The 16,218-nt window shown below is 53.3% G+C and overlaps 1 protein-coding gene across 3 annotated transcripts in view; it reads right to left on the bottom strand.

The window, feature by feature from the left end:
- Positions 1-2,625: 2,625 nt before the first annotated feature.
- Positions 2,626-16,218, bottom strand: part of SPIRE2 (spire type actin nucleation factor 2) — a 29,106-nt gene continuing 15,513 nt past the window's right edge. The window contains exons 3-15 of one of the 3 annotated variants that reach the window (XM_049863974.1): positions 15,297-15,650; positions 13,410-13,490; positions 13,128-13,292; positions 12,417-12,503; positions 12,025-12,148; positions 11,642-11,811; positions 10,996-11,185; positions 10,194-10,321; positions 6,758-6,892; positions 6,451-6,518; positions 5,175-5,202; positions 4,238-4,353; positions 2,626-3,509 (exon numbers count right to left, since the gene is read on the bottom strand). In XM_049863974.1, the coding sequence (XP_049719931.1) occupies positions 3,287-3,509; positions 4,238-4,353; positions 5,175-5,202; positions 6,451-6,518; positions 6,758-6,892; positions 10,194-10,321; positions 10,996-11,185; positions 11,642-11,811; positions 12,025-12,148; positions 12,417-12,503; positions 13,128-13,292; positions 13,410-13,490; positions 15,297-15,650 (1,869 nt within the window). In that variant the 3' untranslated portion in view covers positions 2,626-3,286. Of the gene's footprint in view, positions 3,510-4,237; positions 4,354-5,174; positions 5,547-6,450; positions 6,519-6,757; positions 6,893-10,193; positions 10,322-10,995; positions 11,186-11,641; positions 11,812-12,024; positions 12,149-12,416; positions 12,504-13,127; positions 13,293-13,409; positions 13,491-15,296; positions 15,651-16,218 lie in introns of those variants that run through there. The other 2 variants (XM_049863971.1, XM_049863972.1) reach the window with 2 other exon arrangements.

Here is a 16,218-nt window from a genome sequence, read left to right as displayed (position 1 = left end):
GCACTCCTTGGAAACCCTATGGGGAAGTTCTACTCTGTCCTTTAGGGTCGCTATGAGTCGGAATCAACTCGATGGCAATGGGTTTGGGTTTTTTTGTTTTTAGTAAAACTCTAGATTGCCTTGAAGAGACTGTTGGTAAAATTATGGATGTCAAAGGCAATTCTGGTGAGAGCTCAGAAGGAAATGAGGAGATGAGGAGCTATAGAGAAAGTCTCTATCGTTTTAGAGAATACATATGGTGCCAGCAGCAGAATGTTGTTAGAAATGAGGACATTAAATGTGCTTCTGGTGAGGCGTTAAAAGAAAATGATGAACGTGTGATTGGACAATGGAAGAAGGGTGATGCTTTTTATGCAGTGACAAAGAACTTGTCTGAATTATGTTCAAATATCTGGTGGAAGGTAGAACTTCTAAGTGATGAACTTGGATATTTAGCTGAGGAGATTTCTAGGCAAGATTTTAAAGGGGCTGCGTGGTTTCCCCTTGCTACTTGTAGTAAAATGTGAGACGAAAATGAACTGTGCAAAATTAAAACTTAAAGATTTGGAAAACTCTGTTGTACAAACTAAGGGCACGGGTCCTAGGATTTTCACTAAGGATGTGGCTACACAATCTTTTGTTAAAGAGATTAAGCCTGTGACTGATGGACCTAACTACCACAGCAGGAAACCCATCAGTTTAGCCTGACAGGGACAGAGAATGAAAGGAAAGAACGCTCTCTGCCTCTTGGAATTCTACAGACAGAAAACAGGTGAAAGGAGCTGTCTGTTGTCCTCCAAGGAAAGAAAAGGACTGTCCCTGGAGCAGCTCGGAGATGAGCAGAACTGTTGGAAAGAGCACAGGAAGCAGAGCCTTCTCTGTTTCCAGGGGTGGGGCCGTGGTCTCCTGAATCTCAAAAGGTGCTGCCACAGCCTCCTCGATTTCAAAGGGTCGGATCTTCACCAACTGGGTTCAGGAGTGTGGAGCTGCCACTAAGGTGTGCTGGGGGGGATGGGGTCGCTGCCCAGAGCTGAGGGAGTGGGACTGCCATGCCCAAGGGGCAGAAGAAGGAGGCCTGCTGGGGCCAGGGGTGGGGTCACCACTCAGATGGACTAGAAGAATGGGGCCCTCCAAAGCTAAGGGAGCAGAGTTGCCATCCCAGAGGGCCTGGAAGTCGAAGCTGAAGCCGGGGCAGAGGGACCTCCACTCACAATCCAGAGAGCGTGGCCAAAACCCAGAGTATGGAAGTCAGGGCCTTTGCCTAGATGTTCTCACGGAACAGTTATTTTCAAGCCTTGAGAGCTAATGTAAATTGTTCCGCTAGGTTTGGGACTTGCTTTAGTGCCTGTTAATCCCTTCAGTTTCTCCCATTTGTTATGGAAATGTCTTCCCTGTGTCTGTTCCACCATTGTACTTCGGAAACAGATAACTTGTAGTGTAGATTTCACAGGCTCACAGACGATGAATTTTGCCCTGCATGAATACACCTAAAATCTCACCTGTATTTGATTTAGATGATTCAGAAGATAAAATTTGGGGCTTGGAGTTGTTTGAAGACTTTTGGGATGATATGATGAGGTGAATGTGTTTTGTATGTGGCAAGGACATGAATTTCGGGGGTCCAGTGGGTGGAATGTTATTTACATCTCCTCAAAATGTGTTGTAAATCTTGACCTCTATATAGGCCTATGGTTATAATCCCATCTGGGAATGGGTTGTCTTTATGTTAATAAGGCAGGATTAGTGTACAGTGTATCTTGAGTCAATCTCTTTTGAGATATAAAAGAGATTAAACACGAGCTAGCAAGCAGAGATGGGGAAAGAGGCATGCCAAGCCACGTGAAGATCGCCCAGGAGCAGAAGCTCAAAAGAGACAAGGACCCTCCTCCAGAGCTGACAGAGAAAACCTTCCCCTAGAGCCAGGACCCTGAATTTGGACTTCTAGCCTCTTAAACTGTGAGAAAATAAATGTTAAAGCCACCTACTTGTGGTGTTTCTGTTATAGCAGCACTAGATAACTAAGTGTGGGGATCAGTGGTCAGGGGCTTTTAACCCTTACTGTATCACAACTTCTAGGCAATCTACTTTATTCCATTGTTTTCTAGGGGCGTTCAGTTCCATAGCTTCTCTATGTTATCTGACTCCCTCATGGTAGCCTGGGCTCAGCCTGGATAAGCTGTCTTTTGCCAAATTCCTCTCCTTGAGCCTGTTCCCTCATCTGTAATATGGGATGATGGTAGAACTCTCCTCCTAGGTAGAGTGAGCACAGAAGGTCCAGTGCAGGGCCTGAGCCTGGGAGCAGCCCCCCATCCCCGACCATCCCCTGAGGAGCAGGTGGACCCCGGTGTCAGTGCCCAAGAGAGCAGTTACAGAGATTTGGGAAATGAGGCTGGCAGGCGTGGCTAGAGCAGACCCTGGGCAGTGGCTTGAACTGCTGTCCTGATATAGTCCTACTGGCTTCAGTACTGAGATTGGGCCAGCATCATGAGATTGGTAGAGAGGAGATGGCCTGGGTTCCCTTTATGCCCACTTAACTATGGGCTGAGAGGTTTCTCCCAGTCCTGGTGGGCAGGTGGGCAGCCCCTAGAGCTCAGCTTCCACCTTCAGGGACCATGTCCCCTGCTATAAGCACTGAGCAAGACTGGACCACACCTCAGGCTATACCCCAGACAAGCAACTGCGAGACCACCTTTATTAGGCCAAGCGTAGCCATGTGTACAAACTTACAGCACTGCACCCCTCCTGAACCAGGACTGCCTAGCACCTCGAGGCCCTCCTGGGCCCAGAGTGCCAGTCTGGCAAGGGGCACACACCCAACGTGGCGGGCCAAGAGGAGCAGGGACAGACAGCAGGCCGGGATAGTGGGCACGGCCAGACCTCAGTCCCTGCGGTGCAGGGTGGGTGAACCTCAGCTGGGGCCTCTGAGCCTGAGCCCCTGAGTGAGGGAGAGCAGCTAGATGCAGGGTGCCTGGGTCCTTTCCCGCCGTGGACATCCACCCAGGGAGAATTCCAGGGGGACATCCTGGGAGGATGGGGAAGCAGCAAGAACCACGTGGGGCAGGGTCTTACCTGAGGCCCCATCTAGAATTCTCCATTCTACCCAGGACCTACACCCCCGCAGCATCCATCAAGGGAATTTGAGAGGAAACAGCCTCCCCCAGGGAGGGTCCAGGAACTGTGTATATAAATATAGAGGCTGTGTATAATATAAATGTGTCTATATATGTATATATGTACATGCACAGCTAAGGGGTAGGGGCTGCTGTGCCCCGGCAGGGGACCTGGAAAGCCGCCGGCACGAGGGCAGTCACTGGAAGTCCAGAGTCCGGGTGGAGGGGATGTAGAGGGACTGGGTCTGGCGTGCGCGGCGTGGCGTGGTGTTGAGGACGTCCACACTCTTGCGGCTGGAGCGGACCACTTCGGCCACGAAGCTGGTGCAGTCGCTGCAGACGCCCTTCAAGATGCAGCCGTGGGCGTAGATGTGGGGAAATTCCTCCTCCACACCCCGCCACTGGGGCCCCTGGAGGGATCTGGGGGGCAGAGGGCCAGCTCAGCAAGAGGACCCACCACACCAGGACACTAGATCTACTGTCTCTCCACACTCAGAGCCACCCTGTCCCAGCCACTGCAGCCTCCTCTCCCTCTCCAGCCCCTTCCTCCCCTCACCGTCTTCCCCCTTCCCATCCCCTTCCTCCCCTCCTCCCTACCCCCTTGGCCTGTCTCACCACCTGGAGGCCACCAAAGCCTCGGGTGTTTGCACTTGAACTCTCCTTAGCCTGGCTTGACTCCAGTGTCACCCACTCCAGCCTTCCCTGGTGCTCCTCCCTAACACAGCCTCTGTCCACTCCCCACTGTCTCCCTCAGCACCTGCTCACTTTCTTCCAGGTTACCACTCTACCCTGTGGGAAGGTCAGTCCCCCGAGGGCAGGCAGGGGTGCAGGGGAGGGGGGCCCAAGCCAGCAGCCCCACACAGAGTAGGTATCCATGCAGATTTTGGGAACAAACCAATGAACAAACAAGCCCAGAGAAGACTCCTCAACAGAAATGTGAGTCCTGGCCCTGACTGCCCATGTATGGTTTCCATCTGAATGACTCAGTGTCCCAGAGCCCTCCACAATTATCTCTGTCCCAAAATGACTCTTGGCTTCCCATAGCCTTGGGGTGCCAGTAAACAGACTAAGCTGGCCCCACCCCCAGCTCCCACACCCCTAAGTGTGATCATCACAGTGATGTGAGCAACAAGACCAAGGGGACTCACTGGAAGACATCTTTTCTCTGCGCTGTTGTGGTTCGGGCACTTGAAACCCTTGGAGGACACTCAAAGCCCAGAGTGTATACTGGGATGTGTGCAAACTTCTTAGAAGGCATCTTCATCTGCAATGCAGAGGGGGCATGAACAAGACTGCACAGGGGATGGGGCATTGCCGTAGTCAGTCGGGGACACACAGTGCATGGGGCACCCTCCATGGGGTGTGAGTGGAAGCAGTGATGAGCTGGAGAGGCTGACCTGCCCCCTCCCTGGCCCCCAACCTCTCCTCTAGTGTCTGAGACCCAGCATGTGTCTCTGGTTCATTACACACCCAACTGCGTTTTCTGCTCGGCCAAATGGGAGTTCTTAGAGGGCAGGGGCTGTGCCTTTTTATGCCACACAGGACCTAGCGTCATGCCCTGCACTCAATAAGTGATTAATGCCGATGAGGTGAAGTTTTCTATTGCCAAGTGGCAGGATAGAAAGTACACATTAAAAGAAAAGTGGTGGGAAAAAAATGCCTTTTGGGCAGATTCTTGTTTCTGAGTTGAGGTGTAATGGGGTGACATACTTCTAAATGTTATTTATCATCTATTTACCACTGCGCGCACACCTGCAATTACGCAGACATCCCAGTCTGCTGTGAAGAGCCTCTCCGAAAACACCTAAGGCAGGTGCGCAATGTCAGACAGTAGGACTTTTAGAGGGGATATGAAGGGCTTTTGCATCAGCCTACTGACATAGAACGTTTAAAAAAAAAATAAAAAAGACCACCTACAAGGGTCTTTAAAAACTGCACACAGCCTTGGGAAGTTCACGAATGATTTTTCCTGGAGGAAGAAGATTGGCGACGTGACTGGGGAGAGAGGGATAGTCCCCCAAGTCCCCCCTCCCCACCAGAAACCCCCAGTCAGGCCACACTGAGACCCCAAGGACACGGCCTCACCTTTATGCTACAGGAAGGACAGACAGCTCTGGAAGGGAAAGAAGCGGGAAAGCAGCGTCAGCTCTGAGAACAGGCACCCGCAAGCCAGCTACTGCCTCCTGGCCTGTATCATGCCAGCACATGTCCCAGGTCAAGCAGTCTTTGCCGTTCACAGGTCCTGCTTACTTTATTTTCATTTTACTCCTTTTAGTTAGCTCTCCACCCCAAATATTCCTGCATCCTTGCAGCTGTCTCTCTGGAATATCCAGTCTGGAGCCTCTCGTACCCTCCACACTTGCTGTGTGCCCATCACTTCTTTCCATCTGGGCCGCAGGGGCCTCAAACGAGATGCTCAGTTTTAAGTAGCTGTTAAAATTTTCTTATTCCCCATACCTGATTTCAAAAGTAAACACCTGCTTGTTATAAAAAATTCAAATGTTAGAGAAAAATTTTAATTTACAGAAATGAGTCTTCTCTTCTAAAGCCTTCTTCAAAGATGACCCCTGCTGGCAATACAGTTTCCATCCTCTAGGTTTTTCTATGCATATGTTAACAGAAATTTCATTTTAAAAATAAAATGGTGTATAACGCACACAATACTATAATGACACACTGAGGGCTCTTCTCTGTATTAGTACAACTGTGCACACTTTATTTTAACAAGGAACTGTGTTCTATCGCATGGATGTGCCATAATTGAGTTAATTAGCCATTAACAAACTCCTGGGTTAATTTAATTTCATGTGCTGATTGTAGTCTGATGATACTTGAGGGGACCCTCTGCAGACCTCTGGGTTCCCTCTCACACCTCTCTCCTCTCCAGAGCTCTGCACTGTGAACTCCACCCCTTTGGTCTCCCCTGGACCCCAAGCTCCACCTCCTCACTCAAGAGCTCAGCAGACTCTGCCTGTCTTACCCCTCCCTGGGTCGGGGCCTAAAAATTCCCTCCAGGCTGTCACTGGGGCAGTCCTAAGCTCACCTTATTTCCTTCCCACTTGTTGCCTGATACCCAATGTTTTAAAACCTACTGCTTGACATCATTTGTCAGGTTTTTGTTGTTGCTGTTCAGGTGGGAGGATAAATCTGGTGCTGTTACCCCATCTTGGCTGAAAGCAGAAGTTCTTTAGCTATTTAAATCTACATTAAGTTAAATTAAAATATTCAGTTCCAAGACAACAGCCACGGTGCAAAACAGTGTCCCATCATCACAGGAAATTCTACTGGACGACGCTGGCCTAGAGGCTTCTTACCTCCTCCGCCTCTCTTAATTCACAGCCAAGGTGCTAACAAGGCTCACCTCTTGCAAAAGAGACAGGTGGGTGGCCAGGAGAACAGTGGGAACTTGATTCGACAGCAACAGCAAATCTGTAGAGAACAGCCTGGGTAGAACCTAATTTTGTCCAAAGCTCGTTGGCATCCCCCCTTTCACCTGTGCCCCCTCTACCCAGTGAGGGGCAGTCCTGGAGTCTCCCCCATCTTCTTCTGTCCCCAACAACTCCTGCCCAGTAAGAGGCAGTCCTGGGATGGGATGCCCCCCTCACCTGTGCCCCCGCTCAGTGAGGAGGCTGTCCTGGGATCCCCCTGGTGTCCTCCTCCCACCTCACCTTCCCCTTCTTCAGGTTGTTGTAGAGCTCCCTGTTCTGCAGAAACTTTTCCATCTCAGCCTTCACCAGTACTCGGCGCACGTCCATCACCTCCTCCACAGTCAGTGCCAGGCTCTCCACGGGGTGGCTGAACTCCTGGGGCAGGAGGGTCAAGGGTCAGTGCTCACTCAGGACCTCAGGGACCAGGCCTTTCAAGTGGAAGCCTTGCTTAAGTGTGTCTCTTTACTGCGGACCCTCGTGTCCTCCTGGGCTCAGTCCAGGTTTAGCCCAGCAACTTCCTAAAATACCCATTCATCAGCTGGCCGGGGAGCCCAAGGTATCTGTTTCTTTCTGGACCAGGTCCTGCTACTGCAGGCTAGGGGAGCTGCTGCCAGCCCTGCCCACTCCTCTGGCTCTACCCACATCAGGGCCCCACCTACTCCATGGCCCTACCTACCCCACAGACCCCACCTACCACAAGTTGTGGACTCTGGCCAGGGTCTCTAGGGCAGGCTCAAATCTTCCTTCATGAATCCTTTCCTGGTGAGTTCACCACTGAGTTTTCTCGTTCCTAGCAGCCGATCCCCACTGGAAGGTGCTGGGAGCCCTGTGCGCTCACCACCTCCTGGAGCACACCTACACCATGAGCCAGGAGTCTGCCCAGCTGGCACTCAGCATGTCCCCATGCATCATGGCCACCTCCTTCCCCGGCAGCCATCGTGTGAGTGCATCCTGTTGAGCTTCCCAGTGCCTAGCACATAACTTGACACTTGCCCTCTCTGAGCCTTAGTTTTCTCCTCTGTAAAATGGGGCTGTATTTCAGCTCCATTGCAATAATATACAATGCCCAGCTCACAGAGGTAAAAAATGTTGGCGCTACTTGGAAACTCTATGGGGCAGTTCTACTCTGTTCTATAGGGTCCCTTCAAGTCGGAATCGACTTGACGGCACTGGGATTTCGAGTACTGTTAACTGAGGTGAGAAGGGGTGAGGGGGGCACCAACCCAGGGGGTGCCACAAAGGTAGAAGTTAAATAATGATCTTTGTTTCAGATTTGCGATGGGTTATCCTACTCAGGGGAGAGTCAGATGTCTGTGTTCTCCTCCACTCTGGCCCAAGTCAGACACTCTGCCCTGTGTCCACTGCCACTCACTGGAGAGTGCTGTTTAATTTGAACAATTACCCTCTAAACAACACAATACACACCATACAACATATATGAGAGAGACTGGCAGTCTGCTCCCCAGGTCAGGCAATCAATCAGTACCTGAGCTTCCCCTGGCCCCTGACACAGACCTTACACATGGCACATTCTCAACAAGTGTAGGTTGAACTAGGGCAGAGACGAAGGAGAAAATCACTGGGGTTCTTTAATGATAAATACCCAAAACTCCCAGAAAGCACTTTTGAGATCTGAGAATTGAAAAAACACATAGGAGACTTGTGGCCATTTTAAAACATGTCCACTAATTCCTTGACATCTCTCCCTTAATTCCCTCCCCTTAGGAATGGGCTGGACTTTGTGATTCACCTATAATGAACAGATTAGTGTGGAAATGACAATGTGTCACTCCTGAGCCTTGGCCATTGAAGACACTGGCTTCTACCTTGCTTTCCTGTGGACCACTTGCTCTGGATGAAGCCAGCTGCCATGTTGTGAGGACACTCAAACAGCACTGTGGAAAAGGCCCACGTGGCATATAACTGAGATCTCTTACCAACAGTCACGTGAGGAGCCAACTGGGAGGCAGATCCTTCAGCCCCAGCTGAGCTCCCAGATTTTGGCAGCCCTTGCTGACACTTTGATGGCAACCTCATGAGAGACTGTGGTGCAGTAAATATTATATGGCCCTTCTAGCCATGGTCGTGTAACTCCCACAAAATGATTAGGTGGGGCTATGCAAATAAGGTGCTTGTGGCCCACCGTGGGGACTGGACAGACTGCTAATGCAAATAAGGTCCACTGGACCCTTGTGGGGTAGATGGGGCTATACAAATAAGGTGCATGGAAGCCCTGCAGGGGACTGGCTAGTTCATGGTCTTGCTGGGTGGGAGGGTACACCTTGAAATTGATAAGCAGCTTGCTCTATGACCAGCTTCTGTGACAGAAGTTTGAGAGAGTGACACGGAGAGAGAAAGAAGAAAGGGTTGTAACACTGAAGCCCACGGAACCATGAGATGTGGTGTGATGAACAGCAGCGTGAGCAGTGAGAACCAGGAGGTTGGTGTGAGACAGCTCCAGTGGGCTTCCCAGCCCACAGAGTGAAGTGACAGCAAGGTCCAACCAGGGTCTGGCAGCAGCAGGCCAAGAAGAAGCTGTCCCAATTGAAGAACTGTATCCTAAGTTGTTTCTGTTACTTTCAAGTTGATCCTGATCCGGAGTTGTAAACTGTTATTTCCCTAATAAATCCCATAATCATAAGTACAGTTTGTGAGTCCAGTAAAACATTGCAGTGAATTATCCAACCCAAGGACGAGAGGAAGAGTACTGAGAGGAGGAAGAGTAGTTGGTGTCAGAGATGATGGAGCGGTACAGCAATTTGGAGAAGTTGGACATTTGGGACATCTTTAACCTCTGCCTCATAGAAACCAGCTTTGTGCTGATTCTTATAAAAGAAATGACTCATTTAGATACTACACCAGGACCATTCAGTTGAGCCGCTCCTGACCCATAGAAATTGTGTGGGCATGTCTATTGCCTGAAACTGCTAGGTTTGGGGTAATTTGTTATGCAGCCACAGTTAACTAATACAGAACTCAAAGGGGCAAGCTTAACACTACCTAACGTTTATAAAGCACTTGTACTTTAAAAGCATTTTCACATGTGTTCTCATCTGAGCCTCTGGATAAAACCTCAAGGAAATGATGACACGATGACGACAGCTCTAACCACCCTTATACTCTGCGGATGGCCTGAGGTTCACCAAGTGCTTTGACCCCCACTCTTCCATTTAAGGGAGCCCTGGTAGTGCTGGGGAGGGGGGGGTGCTCAAATGATCACGAATATTAGACTCCCGCTATTACAGGGCAGACAAAATTCACAGGTGAGGAAGCCAGGCATAGAAAGGTTAAGCGACAGAGTGGTGGTCAGGGCCAGGGGTCAAGGGCTCTCAATCTGCTAAGAAGCACAGGCATTGTTTATCATCTGCCTCAGCCCCCACAGGATTTCAGGGACTCAACAAGGGTTCAGACACTGGCTGCCCTTACAAGGGCCTCCTCTGGCTCAGGTCGCAGTGCCAAAACTTCCCAGCAGGAGGCAGCAGAGGCCAACCTTACCAAGATGGCCTCGAACCTGCTAGCTCTGAGACAAAGCATACCAGCTGCACCCCACTGAATGCCACTGGCTGTCTCATCCTGGGGCTCAAGGGAGCCCCTCCCCCCAGCCCCCCAGGCTGGTACAGAGAGAGCCCTGGTCTGGACAACTCAGCCATGCCCTTGAGATGCATCCCTCACTCACCAGCCACAGGTGCTTGGCCTGGTTGTCCAGGGCCGCAGTGGCCTCAGGCCTCTCCTCGACTGCACCCAGGCTGCTGAGTGTGGGCAGGCTGGGGCCTGGCCGGGCCTGGCCGCTCACAGGGAAGGAACCTGGAAAAGAGAACAGAGGCCTGTCAGGAAGTAGATGCGTTGTGTAAGCATGCCCACCTGGTTTGTTATGGGTGATCACACTCAACGCACAGTGAAGGAACAGAAGAGTCTATGTCTGCCTGTCTATCTACCTACCTACTGACGTATCTATCTAACCTGTCTGTATCTGTCTGTTTATGGAGCCCCTGAGGTACAAACGGTTAACATGCTCAGCTGCTAACAAAGGTTGGAGGTTTGAGTCCACCCAGAGGCAGCTCAGAAGAAAGGCCTGGCAATCTACTTCTGAAAAATCAGCCATTGAAAACCCTGTAGAGGACATTTGTACTCTGATACACAGGGTATCCATGAGTCCGGACAGACCTAACAGCAACCGGTAAAATCTGTCTATCTACCTGTCTATATGGCTGTATCTGTGTATCTCCCACCACATTAATAACAATTATCTTTAGATAATACGGCAATTTATTTTTTCTCTTAAACTTTATTTACAAGATGTCTTGTAATGAATATGCGTTATTTAATACAAAAAATTTCAAGTGAAAAAGGGGGAGATGGATGCTACCTGAGGCTGTGAAGCAAGGTGTGGGTCTCAACCCGGTTCACTGCTACCAGCTCAGGTGGATGGGCAGAGTGGTCCGGATTGAGGGAGGGGCTGGGGCAGGTGTAGCACTTGCCGTGGTCCTCGGTGTTGGGTCTCCAGGCATGCACGCTGCCTGCACGGGGCCTGGCCGGCAGCTCCCTCGCTGCTGAGGACTCAGAAGCTGGCAGGGCTGAGTCCACCTCACTCCGGAGCTGGGCCAGGTCATGCTCCGAGAAGGAACGGTCCCGCTTCAGCATCGTCTCCCCGCACGGGGACTCCTCTTCCTGCAGAGACACGGCCCTGACGGCTCCATCCCCAGCACCTGACCCCTCCCCAGACCCAGGCCCAGGCCCAGGGACCCAGGGGACCCACAAGGACCCAGGCAACAGGCAGACACCTCAAGAAACAGACCTTTCCCCAAGGTCTTATGGAAAATGTGGAGAGGACAGATCTAGTGTCAGATGGAGGCTGAGCCTGCTGGGATGGCTACGAGCCGAAGTTGTCACCCTGGTCTCAGAAAGGGAGGAGGTGGCACAGGGGACCACTCTGGCACTGAGCTTGAATGCATGGTTCCTCCGACTGACCAGGGCTGCCAGGTTCCCAGCCCCAGAGACAGCTCACCTGCATCACCTCCACAAGAGCCCTTTCCTGCTCGGGGAGGAGGGGGATCCCTATCCCAGGCTTTGCTCAGCTTCAGCCCTCTTCTGCCCCTACCCTACCTCTTCTCAGTGGGCTCTGACCTCCGATGTGGTCATCTCCTCCAACTCAGCCAAGGTGGGTGCCTTGAGCAGGACCCGGGGTCGCAGGCGCTGGGTGCTGCTCTTGGTATCTGGGGTGGACAGGTTGATGTAGGAAGTGGATTTAACATCTCCAGCGCATGCGTTGAAGATGCAGGGCAGAGAGCCAAATCCTGGAGGGGAAGGGGGGGACAGTGAGCGTGAAAGAGTAGGAGTGACAGTGAGCCTGAGAGGGGCAGTGAGTGTGGGAGGGCAGTGAGTATGAAGGGGCACAGTGAACCTGGAGGGGTGGGGAGAGGGTGAGTGTGGAAGGGGGAACAGTGAGTGCGGAGGGGTGGGGGGGGGACAGTGAGCACACAGGGAAGCAGGGAGACACAGGCCCTCACCACGGCCATCCCAGGGTGAGCTTGCCACAGGCCGAAGCTTCCGCTCCTGTTTGATCTCCTCCAGAATCTTCTCGTGCAGGGTCCTCTGCTTCTCTGGTAATGGGCGAAGCCTCCTCTCTGAGACCTGCAGGAAAGGTAGCCATGCATGGAGGTGGGTGACTGTGACTCCATATGGAGTGGGGAAGAGGTTGCCAGGGGAAGCCAGCCAAGGTCAGGAGCCCCAGGGGACCCATCAGGTGTGGGCACTGCTGGGCCGTGGCAGGTGCCCAATGCTCCATGCCTATAGGAAAAAAGGAGCTGGGCCCCTTCATTAGTAAGGACCAGGTGGCACTAAGATACCTCGTAGGTGGCTGTCGGGGGGGCAGGAAGTGGGGGAGGAAGGTCACCAGTACCTGCTTCAGCGGCGGCCTCGAGCGAATGAAGTCCAGGATGATCTCGTGGGCGTCCTTCTTCACCCTGGGAGGGATGTCCCCGTCTACCTGTGAGGAGACCGGGAGGTGGCTGGGGCTGAGACCAGCTTCTTTACCGAAATGTGTGTCTGCAGGGTCACGCAGCTCCTAGCCTCAGCCTGGCCTCCAGCCGGCCTCCCTCTTATGGCCTCCACCCAGGACCCCACTGCCTCCTCAGACCAGTGCACGGCTTGGTGCATACACACTCTGCAGCGGTGGCTACGTTCAGGGTGGGTGTTTCCACTGGCCACACTGCCTGACCCTCCTGTGTTCCTGGGTCTTCATCTGGATGGGGCACTCGTGGGATGTGGCAAGAATGAAATGAGCTTGTCCTCGGCAGGGGCTGTGCATACTAGAGAGAAACTCCTGCACCTCACCGTGTGCCCACCCTCCAGACGTTGCACATCTTCTCCTGCCCTCATCATACTGCTTAGCGTCCCCAGGAAAACTGAGAGCCTGGAGGCAGGGGCCGTGTCTGCCTCGTTCGTGGTCTATAGCCCAGGACCTGGCTTGGTCCCCGGCACAGGGCAGGGCCTCCAGAATTGCTGTTGGCGGGGAGGGCAGGGATGGAGGATGAATGGAGGAAGAGGTGGAGAGAACACACTTTCAGCCATGGCTCCTCCCCTGCTCCCACCCCACCCCCGGCCCACGCACCATGACCTTCCGCAGCTTGTAGTTGCGAGCGCGGATGTCCTGCATGAGCATCTCGAAGGGCGTGAGCTGGAACTCCGTGGGCAGTGGATTGAAGTCCCGCTCCTGCACTTTTTTGAGTTTCACTCCGTGGCGAAGCTCCCGCATGAGCTGGACCCAGAGTCTGGTCTGCGTACAGAGGGGGACAACTGAGGGCTCAGTCAGGGCTCCCACTTGGCCCCCCAAACAAGGACTGCGGGAGGGCTGGGACTGGCCTATAACCAGGCAGGGAGCAGTCACTCTTACCCAGTCCGTGTGCCCCAGGTTGTTGAGGTCTGCCAGGGGCTTCTCTGCCTGGGGTTCGTCCTCCCGAAACTTCTGCAGCATCTGCAACCATAGGCCAGGCCTCATGAGTCTAGTAGATGGTGGCGGATAGTGGACATGAGCTGTGGGTCCCTACCACATGGCTACTGCCAAACCAGTTGCCCTGATTACGTGGCTTTCTCTGGCACCTTCTGCTGGGGCAGGAGGGATGAGAACGAACAGCCATCACTCTCCCAGTCTGCGGAAGGTGCCCTGCTCCCACTTAATGCTCACACCTCACTGAGGAGGCCACCTCCCCAACCTAAGATGCAAACACACGCCCTCAGCTTATCTGTGAAGAGCCCCTAGGCTCCTCCCACAGGGCCTGCCCTGTTAAGCCACCTCATTAGCCACATGCTGACCCTCTCTTCTCGCGCAGGACCCCAACTGAGATCCTACACTGATCAGCTTCTTTTCTAACAGCTGTTGCCCCCACTAGACCATGGGCTCCATGAGGCCAGTAATCATATATTCTGCTTTTGTTTTCTCTCTTCTTCCTATACCTGGCAGCTAGAACAGTGTGGCACACACTAGGTGAGATGAATGGATAAATAAGTGTGAACAGATGGGTGATGGATGGATGGGTGGGTTGGGTGAGTGAGTGGATGAATAGATGGATGGGTGGGTGGGCAGATGAGACGGCGAGTGAGTCACTTAGCCAGTCCTGGAAATCAGTCACAGGTCTGTACTTGGCGAACTAAGAAAAATGCCACCACTGGCGTGAAGGCCCAAGAAGGGGGTTAGGGACTATTAGGTAACTGTTCTACACTGAGAATCAGGGTGAAGCCACTGGACTTGTTGTCTTGGTTGCCTGGGATCTCTGTGGCAGTTGGGGCCTCTGTTCTTACCAACTGCCCCTGCTCTGGAGAAGCACCTACCCTTTAGCACACAGCACCCCCCGAATCCCAGCCAAGGCAGAACCAGGTACCCTGGCTCCTGCCCCAAGCCACCTGCCAATCTGCTTTGGGACATTCTACAAAACACTGCTAACTCTCTGAGCAGCCAACATGTGTGGCCTGGTGGTCCCTCTGGGCAGAAGGTGTGGAGGTGGCTCACCCATCCCCCTACAGAGTCTACAATGGCCCTCAACAGACCGTGTCGGCCCAAAATGCCAGCCCAGGCTAGCCATTCCACCACCAGTTCCACAAACTCCTCCAAGGGCAATTTCTTAAGGTCTAGAGACGTTTGCTCTCGCTAAAGAAAGAGCTGCCACTTCCGGTAAGGAATTGGTCTTAGTAAAGGGACACAGGCTCACTTTGGGTGAGAAAGACAAAAGCATTAAGATAATCAGCTAATCAAGGAAAATTAGAATAGCACCTCTGAGATGCCAAGGATGGGGACAGGGCTGAGAGACCCAGGAGGAGCATCCAACCTGGGGGCATAGATCATGTTGCCAACTGGTGTCAAGTGGCCCAAGCAAGTTTCTGGCTGAATCCTGCGCTGTGTCCCAGACCCCATCAGTCGGACAGATCCACCCCCAGGGCCTCCTCCAGCTGCAGGGTCAGGGAAGCTGGCCAGGAACCCTTAAAGGGTCAGGGTGGAATCACGAGCTAGCATCTGGTAGTTTCAAAAATACTTTCTGCCACCCAATCTTAAGAAAGTGAGCAGCTTCCCTGCCTCCCCCGGATCGTTCTCACTGGTGCATGGAAGAGAGGGCTGTTGTGAGGATAAGTTAAAATGCATAAAGCACTAGGACGGTCCCGCTGTTACTCCTCAGTTAAGTTACGGTGAGCGTTCCTGCGGAGGGCTCTGACTTCTTGATGGAGAGACGGAGGGGCAGGGAGGAGTAGAGCAGCAGACACCCATACCCTGCCCGCCGTGCTGCCTCACCTCCTTGGCCTCGCGCACACGGGCAAGGAAGGCGCGCAGCTCCAGCGTCTCCAGGAAGAGAGCGCGGCACACAGCCTGGTAGTGCGCCTGCGCGCAGCGGGGCTCAGTCAAGCGCGCAGCACACAGCCGCATGGCCTGAGCAAAAGTACGCACGGCACGCGGGGCACCCTCAGTCTCCTCCTCCTCCTCTGGGCCCCCGTAGCCCTCGTCGGCCCCGCAGCCACCATCGTCGCTGTCGCTGTTAGCCATGAGGTCGATGAGCCGCTCCAGCTGCGGGCTGAGCTCACGCTCCTCGCTCTCGTCCAGGCCCCAGTCCAAGGCGCGGTAGATGGCAAAACCCAGTGATTGCACCATCTGCAGGGTGAGCAGGCAGTCAACGGGAGGGCCGGGCATCCACAGGGCCGGGCAGGGGCCGGGGTATCTACAGGGTGGGGCAGGGGCAGAACACCCTAAAGGCAGGGCAGGGGCCAGGGCACCCACACAGCAGGCAGGGCACCCAGCTGGCCAGCAAGTGTGGACAGGGGGACCCACAGAGCAGGCAGGCCAGGCACCCACAGGGTGGGGCAGAATGTCCAGGTGGACTAGGGACCCACAGGATGGGAGAGGCACAGCAGAGGGACGAGGGCCCTGTCCTGAATCACAGGCTGGGAGGAGAGACCTCTTTGCACATCACCATATGAGAACCACGAGACAGCACAGCACAGCTGGCAACAGTGAAATGGAAACAGCCACCTGTACGCCCAAGGGGACTGGCCGGTGGCACATGGGACAGCCAAGAATCCAGCACAGTTGAAAGGCTATGCGCCAGGTGGCTCAGCCACTTCACGAAACATCATCTACCACATGACCTAGTGATCCCACTCCTGGCCTATTACTGAGAGAAACGCAAACACATGACCACAGAAGACTTGGCCTTGAATTC

This window comes from Elephas maximus, chromosome 21 (genome assembly GCF_024166365.1).
Source record: "Elephas maximus indicus isolate mEleMax1 chromosome 21, mEleMax1 primary haplotype, whole genome shotgun sequence".
Taxonomy (NCBI): domain Eukaryota; kingdom Metazoa; phylum Chordata; class Mammalia; order Proboscidea; family Elephantidae; genus Elephas; species Elephas maximus.
Note: the sequence above shows the minus strand (reverse complement) of the source record. Positions and strands in the feature narration are given on the sequence as shown.